The 14043-nt window shown below is 49.4% G+C and overlaps 3 protein-coding genes across 3 annotated transcripts; 2 read left to right on the forward strand and 1 right to left on the reverse strand.

Moving 5' to 3' along the window:
• Positions 1-1131: 1131 nt before the first annotated feature.
• Positions 1132-4540, forward strand: VFPPC_08138 (pre-rRNA processing protein Utp22; the record flags this gene model as incomplete). The annotated part of the gene is made up of 2 exons (XM_018286896.1): positions 1132-1383; positions 1442-4540. 2 exons carry the CDS (start codon positions 1132-1134, stop codon positions 4538-4540), a joined length of 3351 nt encoding a protein of 1116 aa, XP_018143691.1.
• Positions 4541-4917: 377 nt separating this feature from the next.
• On the reverse strand, positions 4918-8863 carry VFPPC_08139 (nuclear envelope pore membrane protein; the record flags this gene model as incomplete). The annotated part of the gene is made up of 3 exons (XM_018286897.1): positions 4918-6005; positions 6065-8288; positions 8375-8863. 3 exons carry the CDS (start codon positions 8861-8863, stop codon positions 4918-4920), a joined length of 3801 nt encoding a protein of 1266 aa, XP_018143692.1.
• Positions 8864-10227: 1364 nt separating this feature from the next.
• On the forward strand, positions 10228-11783 carry VFPPC_08140 (ubiquitin carboxyl-terminal hydrolase; the record flags this gene model as incomplete). Its single annotated transcript, XM_018286898.1, has 4 exons — positions 10228-10383; positions 10448-10542; positions 10599-11173; positions 11233-11783. 4 exons carry the CDS (start codon positions 10228-10230, stop codon positions 11781-11783), a joined length of 1377 nt encoding a protein of 458 aa, XP_018143693.1.
• Between the last annotated feature and the right edge of the window lie 2260 nt (positions 11784-14043).

The following is a 14043-nucleotide window of genomic DNA, read 5'->3' on the forward strand; positions in this document are numbered from 1 at the left end:
TTGGCCCTCCGCATGTTCCTGTCGGGTGCAGCGTTCGGGAAAGACCTCTTCCCATCGGAACGCGGTTCGGTTCCGCACGACGACCAATTGCTGGCCTCCATGGGATCCTGAGTGAGTCGAAGAGCTGCGGGGGTGGGTCTGTGCTTTGCAACTGGATTGAAATTGTCTTGCCTGGTGCAGGCATCGGTTCCGAAATCCAATCCGAAATTGGCCCGAAGCCAATGGAGATTTTTCAAACAGTATTAAACGTCTTATGACCCCCAGGAGGTCCAAGAAGGACCATGATTAAAGTTATCACCTAGCAAACATTGCACGGTGAGGTGTAGTCAGCCCTGCGCCCAATATTTCGTCATGTCACGATGCTAGCTGTGATCAGTCGTGGCCAGAGGGCTCCGTCTGCGGAAACCAGTCGGGTTGTCTCCGGCATATCGGATCCGATATCTCGACGTGAGCTTCCATTGACCTAGGGTAAACCGTCATCCGGCGTTGGAGCGCCGACAATACATCGGCGACAATCAGCCGGAGGCCGAAAATCGGCCCTTGGGTAGGGACTGTGCTGGAACCGGTGTGAGGACTCTCTTTAATAAAGCTGAATTCGTTAGTCGTCCTTGAAGCACCAAACTGACGATCTTGTAATGTGGCGGTTACGATGCACTTCATCTAGCCAACTCGTTTTACAATTCCCAACATGCTGTTTGAGTCGTGGCACTTGTACTTGGGTCCATTTAATATGCGCCAAACCCCGATATTAACCCTATGGGCTTAGACCGTGGCATAGTATTGAAGCCGCCAGCAGTTATCGCGTACAATTCCAAGCTGTGATATCAAATATTTTGAGAATTGATGTGCTGTAGGAGCCTCTAGGAACGTGCCAGGCATCTTGGGTGTTCAACAGTGGGGCACGGCAGTTTGACCTGCGTCCAATGTTCCCTCCAAAGCATGGTTGCGTGGTCAAGCACAGCAGTTGCTTATCAGCTTATCGCCCCGCAGCCATACAACTAGTCAGCTGCAAGTCAAGCAAAAAAAAAAAGTTGTGATATCCAGCTGCCTCAGCCATTGAATCTAGCCCAAAAGGTTGCCGCCCATTCAATCACTTTTTACCAAAACTGAAAGCCGCGAGGCAGAGGAACCATGGCCTTGGACTCGGGGGCCAAGCGCCGTAAGATTGATCATGGCGGCTCGAGTCTCCGACACGATGGTCTCATTGATTTCAAGTCACGAAATGCTACCCGCGTGTCATCCGCCAGCACCTTCGTGCTTCAAACCGAAGAACTACTCAAGGAGGCCAAGATGGACTATGGCAAGACACTTAAAGACGCCGATAGCCAATTGTTTCGATTGAAGACCGTCGTGGATGCGATTGAGCCACATGAGCCTCTCCCGGTGAGTCTCGCGGCTTGCAACTTCATGCAGGACATCAGCTAACCAGCTTTTTCATAAGATTGCCGACGCGACGTCGAAATTCGAGAAACAACATTGCATTACTGTGCCATACCCAGACCCAAAGCCTCCCAAAGATTCTCCATACAAATTATCATACGCTAAGCCTGCACAATGCAATGTCGTCGGCAGTTACGTTTCGAGGACGATGGTCAAGTCTCAAGCCGTTCTGGGTATTGACATGGTTGCTCAAATGCCTGCCTCGCTTTTCCAAGACAAAGACTATCTAAGCATGCGATATTTTTACCGTAGAGCCTACTTCATCGCTTACATCGCTGCTCAAGTTCGCAAGGAGATGGGGAATGCTGCGACACTGACTTTCGAATTTCTCAACGAAAATCCCCTTCTCCCGGTACTGGTTCTCCAGCCGTTGCCTGAGGCGGCCGAGGCGGCAGACACAACCAGTGCCAAGAAAGCAGATCCGAACGTTGCGAAGAAGAACAAAAAGAACTCCGGCTACTTCATCCGCTTAATTCCATGCGCGCCGGACAATCTCTTCCCTTGGTCGAAACTTACGCCGTCCGCAAATTGCACTCGCTTGGGAGAGACCAAGGAAAAGAAAGGAAGCAGCTCGACCTCCCCATTCTACAATTCGACTCTTAATGCCGAGAGAACCTTTATTCAGTACCTCAGAGTTTTAACATTGGCGAAGAACGAATGTCCAGCCTTCCCGGACGCATGTGTTTTGGGCAGAATATGGCTGCAGCAGCGCGGCTTTGGCGGGTCTATATCTCAAGGCGGATTTGGCCATTTCGAATGGGCGACGATGATAGCTCTTTTGCTGCAGATGGGCGGAAGAAATGGGCAACCTGCTTTGTCTAGCTCCTTAAGCAGTACAGAGCTGTTCAAGGCCGGCATACAATTTCTGTCAACAACAGATTTCAATAAGCGGCCATTTACATTCAATTCGGCCACTGTCGATGCCAAACTAATCCGAGAAGCTGGTCCAGTCATGTTTGATCCCGTACGGGAGCTGAATATTCTGTCAAAGATGACACCGTGGTCCGCTAGCCTTCTGCGACTTCATGCGAAATCGACATCAGATCTTCTAGCTGATGAGAGGGCTGAAAAGTTCGAGCCTACATTCATCACCAAGACCGATGTCACGTTCCAAGTCTACGATGCCGTATTCCAGATCACCAAGTCTGATTTTGCCAAATATGTAGATTCCGCTGATCGCAGCAGCATCTCCTGGAAATTCGCATTTGATGTGCAGAAAATACTCAAGAAAGCCTTTGGGAATCGTGCACAACTAGTTCACATAGAGCTTCCATCAGTGAACCCATGGCAACTTGCCAGCCCAGCCGCGAAGCCCGCTACAGAGCTTCTTGTTGGGGTCATCTTTGACCCAGCTCATATGTCTCGGCAAATGGAGTATGGTCCACCCGCGGAGGAAGAAAAGGAGGCTGCTGTTTTCAGACAATTTTGGGGCGAAAAAGCCGAGCTGAGGCGCTTTAAAGATGGAAGCATTCGTGAATGCGTCGAGTGGAATGGCAAGTCACCTTTCCAAGTTTGTGAGGAAATCACTACCTACTGTTTAAAGGAGCACTTGAAAGTAGCAAAGGAAGACATAACTGCGCATGGAAACGGGTTCAGCTCCCTGATTGGCCTTTCTCACATGGACAAAGAGGCCTTCGACTCAGCTAGGAGAGCATTTACGACGTTTGAAAACGACATTCGAGGTTTGGACGACCTTCCTCTTCAGATTCGCCAGTTATCACCAGTCTCACCATCTGCTCGCTACTCGTCCTTGGAGCCACCAATGCTTGGATTTCACAAGGACAATGTTGAGCCGATGGAAGTCAACTTGTACTTCGAAGCATCCAGCAAATGGCCAGAAAATCTTACGGCGATTCAAGAAGCAAAGGTGGATTTCCTTCTTGACTTTGACCGGCGTTTAACAGCTGCCAATGACAAGCTCACAACATATCTTGGTCGTGAAAACAGAGACGTCGGCATTGACAATTTGGCATATTTGGATGTTGTGTATGAAGGCGGTGCAGCCTTCCGCCTGAGGATATACTGCGACCTGGAAGACACTTTGCTCCAGCGCCAAGTCCAAAACAAGACGCTTGATGCCCATGTGCGCGAAGAAGCCTCAGAGGCTCTCGCTTCACTTCACTGGCATTCTACCACACTACCCTTGCATACTCAAACCATCGCAACGTTTTGTACTCGCCTGCAGCCCTTGTCACAAACTATTCGCCTGGTTAAGCATTGGTTTGCCAGCCATAAACTTTGTGGACACTTCTCGGATGAACTCATTGAGCTGTTCGTCCTGCATGTCTTCATTCAGCCATATCCATGGCTAATGCCGTCGTCTCCTTCAACGGGACTTTTACGCACTCTATTTTTCTTGGCAAGGTGGGATTGGCGGGACGAACCATTGGTTGTAGATTCTGCTGAAACCATTACAACGGAGGGCCAGTCCACGATGCGACGAGAACTCGAAGCTTGGAGGAAGCGAGACCCTCACATGAACCATCCTGTTCTGTTTGTGGCCACGTCTAATGATCAGTCAGGGCTGGGCTATACTAGAGGCGGACCATCGAAGCTCATCGCATCACGGATGACTCGCCTGGCCAAGGCGGCATGTAAACTCGTTCGCGATCAAGGATTACATCTCGTGCCGAATAGTCTTTTTGAGTCGTCACTCCAAGACTACGACGTTCTGATCCATCTCTCAACCAAGACTATCAAGCACATCTTGGCCGAGGCAGCCACAGAATTTGGCGCAAAGAAGCAATCACAATACAAGAATCTCAATGCCCGCACTGGCAAGATGCCCCTACCCATCAGAGCACACCCGTCTACCGTCCTTGCCCAAGAATTGCAACGAGCCTATGGCGACACTTTCGTTTTCTTCTCAGGTGGACCAGAAGAGTCCGTCTTGGCGGCCATTTGGAACCCGAAACTGCAAAAGAAACAAAAGTTTAGAGCTGGACTACCGTATAACTTCCGAAAGGTTGAGGCGGGCAATGATGCTGATGATTCGGCCCCTGACATGGTTGACGTAAATCGACAATCTATCCTACTGGAGATAGCAAGAACAGGCGGTGATATGATCAAGAAGATTGAAGTTGGGGAGGATGAGGAATAGTAGGTTGCCAAGTGCAAGTCTCTTTTGGTGCGCCAATGAGTTCACGATGCGTCGCAAGGGTGGTGCGGAATGTGAGATATGGAATGCAATCACCTCGGCGTTTGTATATAAGGTCAACTATCTGCTTTGAAAGGGATACCCCATTGGGTATATTGGACTATAAATGAACCCTTTTTCGAGTCCGTCATCATCACACCAAGCGTTCGGTTAGACATTGCTACTTGTATTGTATTCCGTAAAGGCTCAATGCCCTCCATATTCAAAATGTAACGCCAATTCCGTGGTATATATGCACATGTACAAGATAATCCTCCCATGCCCAAGGTCCATCCATTATAATCCATGCTTCTTCATCGCGCATTTCTCTATGTTCCGTCTCACCGTCCGTCCTTCTTCTCAGTAGCTTGCTCTGTCGAAAAGGAACAGTACTTGTCCTTAATTGCGACGACTTCGTACGTGCCTTCTTGGCTGGCTTTGATCACCTTGCTATGCTCATAAGAGGTATCGTGTCTCCTTTCCAAGACAACACTTCTGTGTCCCTTTTTGGCGTTGCTACTTCGCGTGTACGTGAATTCAAACGGAGGCGTGCCCCAGAATTCGAACAAGATGTCAACCTCGTTACCTTCATGGATATCAACGCGAGATTGCTTTCCACGGCTAATTTGGACGCTCGGCAGAGGGTGAATCCTCTTGTGCAGGTTGACAGCTGCACGGCACTCACTGGCCTTGTCCGAAATACTGGTGATGATGAAGTCGCCGGGCTTCTCGGCCACACGGCGGAAATTTGTCGACTGTGATTTGGCATTCCAGCGCCCGTTGAAGTCATAGGCTATGTCAAACGGCGGCGTTCCCGACAGTGTATATGCAATTCGTTCGCCAACGCAAAAGTCGTCACGAGATTCCAGCGGATAAATTGAAGGAGCATCAAAAAGCTGGATCTGGATTGACGGTCCATTAACGTCGTACTTTTGCTGGCATCCTTTAGCGTCTCGAACACGTCGTATGCGAAGTTGCTGTGCACCGAGGCGCAAATGCTCTCTCGGTATAGGCATGGAGTAGGAGTGGGAGTTAATGGATGGAATACGGTAGGTATCTGGCACCGATCCAGACTGATGTTTGATCTCCACTTCGACGTAGAATGGCGGGACACCAGTCAAAGCGATGGGGATCTTATCTTCGTGTTCCTGTTCCTCCATACAATACTTGAATGCCTGGCCAGGTTTAGAGAAGACCGCCGTTGGCTTGGCGTTGACGCGTTGCTTTACCACTAGCGGCTGTAGTTTCTTGTCGTTATACAGGTTGTCGGCAAGACCAATAAACTTGTAAGAGTAGTCGCCAGCTTTGCTGGTATCCATTGATATGGATGCCTTGGAAAGTGCAGCATCAAATTCCCTGCTTCGTTCCGAGTGGGAGCCCTTTGCAACTCTGTGTTCCAACTTGTACGACACGTGGTATGGTGGTGAACCTGGGCCTGGTTAGGATGCGTACGCAGAGAAGTGAATATATATGCCACTTTGGACTTACCTTGAAGGTTGACTTCAAATCCGTCGATATCGCCCTCGCAGACGTCTTGCTTGACGAATGCGTCCTTACCGTTTGTTATGCTCTCAGTTTGAACGAGCGAAATTTGGGGTCTAGGGAACCAGTCCACCTGGAATGTAGAGGCAGACTTGTCGACGGTGCCTTGACACTGACTGTCCTTTACCTCTAGAATTTCATACACTCCTCGGGACTTGACGAGGAGATTATCGTTCGGTGCGGTGGCAGTTTTAGTAATTTCGCTCCCAGATTCATTCATATTCCGATACCGGATGGTCCAAGGAGATTCACCTTGTAGCCGCAAGGGGAGACGCAAGGGAGTGTCTTCCACAGCCATGATGGAGTTCTTCTGCTCTACCAACCCGAAGCCACCTCGCGGTCGCTGTCGCCGGACTGCAATCTTGATCTGATCCTGTAGGAAGGTTTTGCAACCACGCTTGTCTTGCACGCTGCTGAGAGCAAGAATATACTCTCCTCCTTTTGCAAGGACTTGTGTCTTGATCTTGAACTTGTTGTCTTCGAGGTTGGTTACGCGTTCTGTTTTGCGTTTGCCATCATGTACAGTTTCCCATTCGAGGTTAAAGGGAGGATCGCCGTTGAGGGCAACATCTATCTCGACTTCTGAATCAAGACAGGCGTTTATCGTGTCGCGCGGGTGGATGATCTTGGCCGAGGCAGCTGGTTTTACGACCTGCTCGAGAGTGATGTCTTGGCCAGACAGGGGCAAACCAGTATACACGGCGTCGCTGATGGACATGAAAACGTACTTATGACGGCCAGCCTCCTTAGGGATGAGCTCGAGTTGTGCACGCAAGCCAGGCACACGCAAGGTTTTGCCCTCAGGTGGACCATCAGAAATGATGTCGTATCGGATATCGAATGGTGGAGTGCCCACAAGGTCAAGGTCAACTCGAAGACCGATTGAGTTGCCTGCGCACTTGTCGGGTATGTCTTCGGAACGAATAGACAGATGAGGTTCCAATGGATTCAGCAACAAACAAGATGACGGTTCGTCCACTTCGCCATGACAAGAGCCACTCGTCACCGATCTGAGAGTGTATAGCCCAGATTCAGATACGAAAGGTTTGTCTCCAGAATATTTTGCTGAATGACTGAATATCGATGACTTGTCGCCATGATCCCCGCTGTTAGTTAAGGTGTCAATAGGCGAGAATTCCCATGTAATTTCATGTGATGTATCCTTGATAGAACCAGAGAGACTAAAAGAAATGGGCAGGGACTTGGCACTGCCCTTGGCCACTTTTATCGGATGTCTGAGGTCACAGCCATCCATGCGAATCTTTGGCCGTTCTCTCACCGTGAACTTTTGAGTAAGGCCCTTGGGATTGGTGACATCTACGTCTTCGCCTGGCTTGGCGTACTTGACTTCGTTTCCGAATGCGTCGTGAACTTCATCAACAGAATACTCCCATTCTCCAGGATTGGTGAGAGATTCGTTGAGACCGACCGTGACCTTGGCAGGACGTGCCCAGGAGAAGTCGTCATTGTTAGCAACGGCACCGCCATTTGCGCCTGCAATGAGTGGCGAGGCAAAGCCGTCGGGCTGTAGGCTTTGAAATCGAAAATCGTGATTTATGCCATTGATAGAACGGCTGTACTTGATTTTGAGTGGCGGAGTGCCAACCACTTCAAGCGACAGATCAGACAAATCGCGAATGCATCGCTGGGACGATTCAGAAGCACGAATATTGGCCCGCGGACAAGGGACCACGTAAGTTTCCTTGGTGACGCGCTGCACCTCGAGCTTGTACTCATCCAAGACTCTGCCCAGACGATAGACACCAGTCTTCTTGACGACATGGAGCCAGGTGAATGCACCATTGTTGGGATCGATGCCTTGGTCGCGGATGGCTCTGGCAACCTTGTTGACTTCGCGTGTGGGGATCTTGATGGTTTCCTCCTTGTTTGTTTCGAGGTCGACACGAATCAACTCAATTTCGGCGGGCACGGTGGCATTGAAGGAGATTGGCAGCGAGGCGCCAGTCTTGTCCTTGCGGTTCAAGCAGTAGGGCAACATGTCAGGGTTGAGCACGGCTGAGCCTTCAGGAAGAATGTTGATAATTTGCCTGCCCATGATGAGCGAGTGATTGTTCAGGATGCTCGAAAGCTTCACGTTGTGCTCGGAAATGGAAATTTCGCGGTCATACAAGACCTTGGCGAAGCCGAGAAGCCATGTCTGCCAGGGTAGCTGGGTGCTCAAGATTAGACGCGAGTGTTCGAAGATGAGCATGGATGCAGCTGCGCAGTCCATTGGGATTGGAGAAGGTGACTTACAGGAATATTGAACATCAACATGTAGTTGAGGACGACATGCCCAGTGAAAAGGGTAGTGACGAGGAACTGGGAAAGCTCCAGCCATGGGATTCTGAGTTCGGGCAAGCCAAAGAGGAAAGCAAAATCAATGAAAATCCACTTGATAAATAACCACCAGGACGAATCGCCATCTTCAATGACTTGAAGCCAATCGTAGAGTTTCCAGGCCCATAGCAGCACATAAACGGCCAGTGCGTATAAACGCTGTTGAGGAGCATCGAGGAAGGTCAAGGGGATAAGAGGCTCGCTCGTGACGCGACGGCCGGTAACATTTTCGGGGGCGAGAGGAAGAGTAGGTGACTTGGCAGAGGCGGAGGCTGAATTGGAGAAGGTGGTGCCATTTGACGAAACGGTGCCGACTGTCGAGGGTGTTTGTTGGAGGTTCTGTCGTCGAGCAACGGTAGCTGGAGTTGCTGGGAACCCAGACCGCAAGCGAGGAGTCCCGCTCATCGCATTCCGTATTGACAGTTGGACGAAGTTGAGCAGGAAAGCATCGAAAAGCAAGCGTGAAGGGCAAGGACAAGGTCGCAGTCAGTCGTCGCGTCTGGTGTGGCGTGGAGATGAAGCTTGCACGACACGACACGAAACGACGATGGACGATGCACCAAACAAGAAGCTTCTGGTTAGGCAACTTTTTTGGACTCGAGTCTGGACGTGACGAGCTGCTGGGCAGGATTTATTATGTGGACCCACCAGACCTGACCAGACCAGACCTTTCCATCTCTGCACTTTCCCATCAAATTCAACCAACCAACCAGATTGACACCAATCAGATCAATCGATGCTCTGCACCAGCCAGTCTGTTCCTGGTCTGCTTGACTTGACGCGCTATTTGCTTCTACAGTCTGTGGTCCAATGTATTTGAACATATCCAAGTATACACTAACACAGCTCAATATGCCTCAGCACACAACGAGATATGCGATACCTTTCCCTGTTCAAATACTTCTGACCCCCCACTGTACATGTAATCCTTGTCAATCCCATCAGAGTACTCCGTACAGCACTCCGTGAATAAGGTCAATATCAATCGGGCTCATTACACAAGTATTGTCCGCTTTTCACCGAGAAACAACTGCATCATGTATTTCTTTTGAATCGGGTCATCTTGCTTGATACTTGGCACTCTGCACCCTTTCCTGGCTACCTAGGTATAGGTACCTACCTACCAATCTACCTAGGTACCTAGGTAGGTAAAGTAGGTACTTTCATAATATATTACCGTATACGGAGTATATCTGGTGGCCGACTCTGACTTTGTACCCGCCTTAGCCTGGCTAGTTTCTACTGCCATTGCCCAAGCCAAATACTCCCAGCCGTAACCAGAGCTGTCAGTCTGTCTTGCATTTGATACTCCGCACAATCCACAACAATTATTCCCAACTTCGTCACTTCTCCGCCATCTTCCTCTCTCTTTTTTGGTCCTTACGATATCTTGTTCTCCATTTTCCATATCCTGCATCTTGCTATATTCCAAGCCTCTTGCCTGGAATGGCCACCAACCCTGCCTAGTAACCGGGTACGTTCACTCATTTCGCCCCATCTGACCTGCAACTCCATCCATCACACATCACATATCAGGCCAACTCGGTCAAAGCTAAATGGTGCTCATAAGTAATTTTCTTCTTTTGCCACTAATGAATATCTTAGGTCAGTATCTGCCTTAAGTACCTAGGTATCTTGTGCAGCAGGAATTCCCGAATGCTACGACGAACTCCTCACTCACTCCAATAAGCACATCGCGTCAAATACCCAATTTCCACCTCGCTTGGAGCTGGGAATATCTGTCTCCCCCTCACATTGAGCAGCACAGAATGGAAAGACCAAGACGAAACACAAAACGAAAAGCTTCAGAAACCACAGAAACGCCCGATGGGCCTGCTTGCGACCTATTAGACAGGGCTTGCAGTCCCCTCTCCCCCCAAGAGATTGAAGCCTGGCCAGGTTGGATTGAGCTGGAATCTGAACCGGTAAGTTACATGCCCCAACTCCATTCCGCGACCGTAAATGCAGCCCAATTGTTGACCTTACAAGGCCTTCTTCAACATCATTCTCCGAGATCTGGGTGTCAAGAATGTAAAAACACAGGAGCTGTTCACAATCGACCAAGCTTCTCTGGATGCACTCACGTGGGCGAAAAGACTGGCCCGGCATCCGAAAGAGACACTATCTAACAACATGTCAGGAAACCAGTGTTTGGGCTGATATTTTTATTTCAGTATGGACCTGAACATGAGGAAGATGAGCAGACTGCAAATGCGGATAGCGAGCTATGGTTCGCGAATCAGGCAAGGCTATATCCCATACTTATCCTTCCCACGCTCTTCATTCATGGGCTAAGGGAAGGGCAAACTCCTAACAGCTGTTCGCAGACTACCAACAATGCCTGTGCCACTGTGGCCCTCTTGAATATCATCATGAATGCCGACAACCTAGATCTCGGCGAGCGACTTCAGAACTTTAAAGAATCAACAAAAGGCTTGAGCACCGCCATCCGGGGCCACAGCATTAGTTCCAACAGCTTCATTCGCAAGATTCACAACTCCTTTACTCGCCGCATGGACCAACTTAACGCAGACTTGTGTCTAGAGAATGATGTCAGCGATTCCAAGAAATCTGTGTCGAGAAAGGCGAGTAAAAAGAAACATTTGAGCAGAAAGGCAGCGTTAGAAGAGTACGGCTATCACTTTGTTGCTTACGTTCCTTGTAATGGAAACGTATGGGAGTTGGATGGTTTACGAAACAATCCTCTCAAACTAGGTGAGATCCTGCCGGCCTTGAAAAGAGTCGTCAACAATCTAACGTGCGTAAATCAACAGGGCCGCTAAACTCCGAAGACTGGACTAACATTGCCAGACCGCATATAGAAGCAAGGATATTGCAGTACGAGGACAGTCAACTCTCATTCAACTTACTGGCTGTCTGTCGCGACCCCCTACTGCAGCACAGTCAAACCATTGCCAGCCTGCTAGCTGTGTTGCGCTTCATTCGATCCCGCATGGCGGACAGCCATGTTTTCAATGAACTCATATCTGCAGAAGAGCCTCTCCTGGACATCAATAACCAAGCTCAACTCGCCGAGTTTCATTTAACACGCTCCGACATTGAAGATACCGAGATACCCGATCATCTACTGGCCGCAGCATCCCGTGCGAGTCGGGAAATTCAGGATGCATACGAACTTTATCAGAAACTTTGTATAGAAGCGAAAGCTGCCATGGGTGAATTTCGCGCCGAGTTGATCGCAGTGGAGGAAGACGAGCGACGAGTCAAAGGCCGAAAGCGGGATTACGGTAGCGCTTTACATAGCTGGGTGAAAAAACTAGCAGAAAAAGGGGTCTTGGAAGATATCATTAAAATGTCATCATGAATTCTTCATGTCTGTGGACTGATATCATGGCGCTGGCGACGGACATTAGAATATATATGAACTATAAACATCTTGGTGTATGTAAATCCAACGCGGGTCGCAAAGCACTTTGCAGATTGAGCTGCCGAAAGCCAGTGGCAGGACCAGTAAGAAAATCAGAATCCCCCCCAAACTTGTGTCGTTTGACATGATCCATTCGACACTTGGGCAATATGTAATTGAAACCCCAGGAACAAAGTTGAAAACAAAAGTGAAAAACTGTACACACTAATATTGGCCAAGCTGTCCCTTTTAGCTGACCTATCCGAAATGATGTTGCCTACCCATGAAAGCCCAATTCTTATATGCCCAGTAATTACATCTCGCTCGCAAAGAGTATTTAAACAGTTTCCCCAATCCACGACCAATCATTGGGCTGAAGTCATCAGTCATCAATCGTCAGGATATTGCTCCTTGATATTGGAAACGAATCTGCATGATGCTGGATCAAAACGACTGAAAAATTTTCCTGCCATGGGAAACATGTTGTCGTCAATGTTCGTAGGGTCGTGTATGAGTTCAATGTTGTCAGCAGCTACTACATGTGGCTCAGACCCTGTGCTTGGACTGGTACAGAAGGACAGGCTGTCAGCACGGTACCATAGAAACAAACAGCCAGTGTTGCTGCTACATTGAAAATAAAGGGGCAACTAGGGCTTACAAGCACATAAAATAAAATTGATTAGGTGGTCGTGTAGGCACGAGTGGATGGCCACTCGGGTTGGATGCGTCCCCTTCGTCATCTGTGTCTCGAGTTGTTGCAACAGGCAGTCGACGTGTGCCTTGGTCAGACCAACCGGTGATGACGCCTATCCAACCATAGCGCCTATGTCGAAACACCTGGCCGATTTTGAATGGCACTGACTGGTTGCCTTCTAAGTCTCTTCGGAAAACGGGAGGTATCAGGTCGTCCTGGTCCCGAACCAGGCGCCAGTGATCCCAAGGGTCTCCCAGGCCACGGTTGACATGCCGTGCAAATCCGTCACGAACCGGAGTGAAACTGTTATACATAGGCCAGAGATACTTCTCTACCAACCAGGCGTCTTCAGGCCATGAGCCTGCGAATCGGCGGAGAAAGCTGGCCAATCTATCGTCCCACTCAAAGGTATTGGGAGGTGTCAACATCAGAGACGACCACATGGCTGAATACAAGGCAGCATCTACATTCATTGCGCTGTTCCCACGCAAGAGCTGGCTCAATTCAGGGTGGGCGTCGTCTTGAAGCTCCAAAATCCTGGCAAAAGTCGCCTTGATATTCTGAGCAGTCCTCAGCACCATGGATAAAGGCGGCACAGGGGCTAAAAAAGCATCTGTGCTTGTTTGCCATCCGTAGTGGGCTAGCAGGTTCTGCAGATCCGAAGCAGGAACCTCGTTGTCAAGCCCATAAGGATCGAGATACATCCTCTCGGGCTGCTCCCGGTAGCCATCAACAGGCTCGCCGTCCAAAGTACGTCCAGACTGGGCAAAAACAATGGCGTGGACGTGACTAGGAAACGCACAACATTGAGCATTCAGCCCCAATCTCCCTGCGAGGCAGCAGAAGATGGCACTGGATATCAGTGGAATAGACTCGTGTTCTTCATGCCGTAAAGCCTGGCCTATCAAACAATTTCGTAGGTTTCGATAATTTCGCTCCGGGTTGTGTAAGCCGGTTAAATTATTGGCACGCACCCATCGGTTCAGTGCCAAAGCTGTCTCTCGAGTTGTGAGTTCTGAAAGGCCAGCACGACTGGCCCGAAATTGAGCCACCATATCATCTAAAGTCTGAGAAATCTATGCAAAGGCGATCAGCGTCTTAGTTTGTCACTACACGCATAGGAGGCAGTTTCAATGGGGACATACGTCATCCAAGTCGCCAGATTGATCGTGGAGTACGAACATATCAAAGGCCCCGAGTGCTCTTTCGAGTCTCTGCGCGGCAACTTGTGCAGGCAGTGAATCACGATCCAGGCCAAGCCTGTACCACTCCTCAATGGCGATGCTCCGGTGGATGCTGTCGAGTATGGCATTGCTGAAATATCTAATAGATAAGGATTCATTAACTTGATGTCGTCTTGCTTGATGTGTAGGAGAGAGGATAAGTGTAGAACTGGTAAAATACCTCCTTGCTAAAACGTCCGGCGCTGATTCATGTATGTGACATTGAACTAGGAGGAAGTCCTTGGCATCGTATCCCAGACGACAAATCTTCTCCATCTTTTTTAATCGGCCGACCTTGGTT

The sequence above is a fragment of the Pochonia chlamydosporia genome, chromosome 4 (assembly GCF_001653235.2).
Source record: "Pochonia chlamydosporia 170 chromosome 4, whole genome shotgun sequence".
NCBI classification, from domain to species: Eukaryota; Fungi; Ascomycota; class Sordariomycetes; order Hypocreales; family Clavicipitaceae; genus Pochonia; species Pochonia chlamydosporia.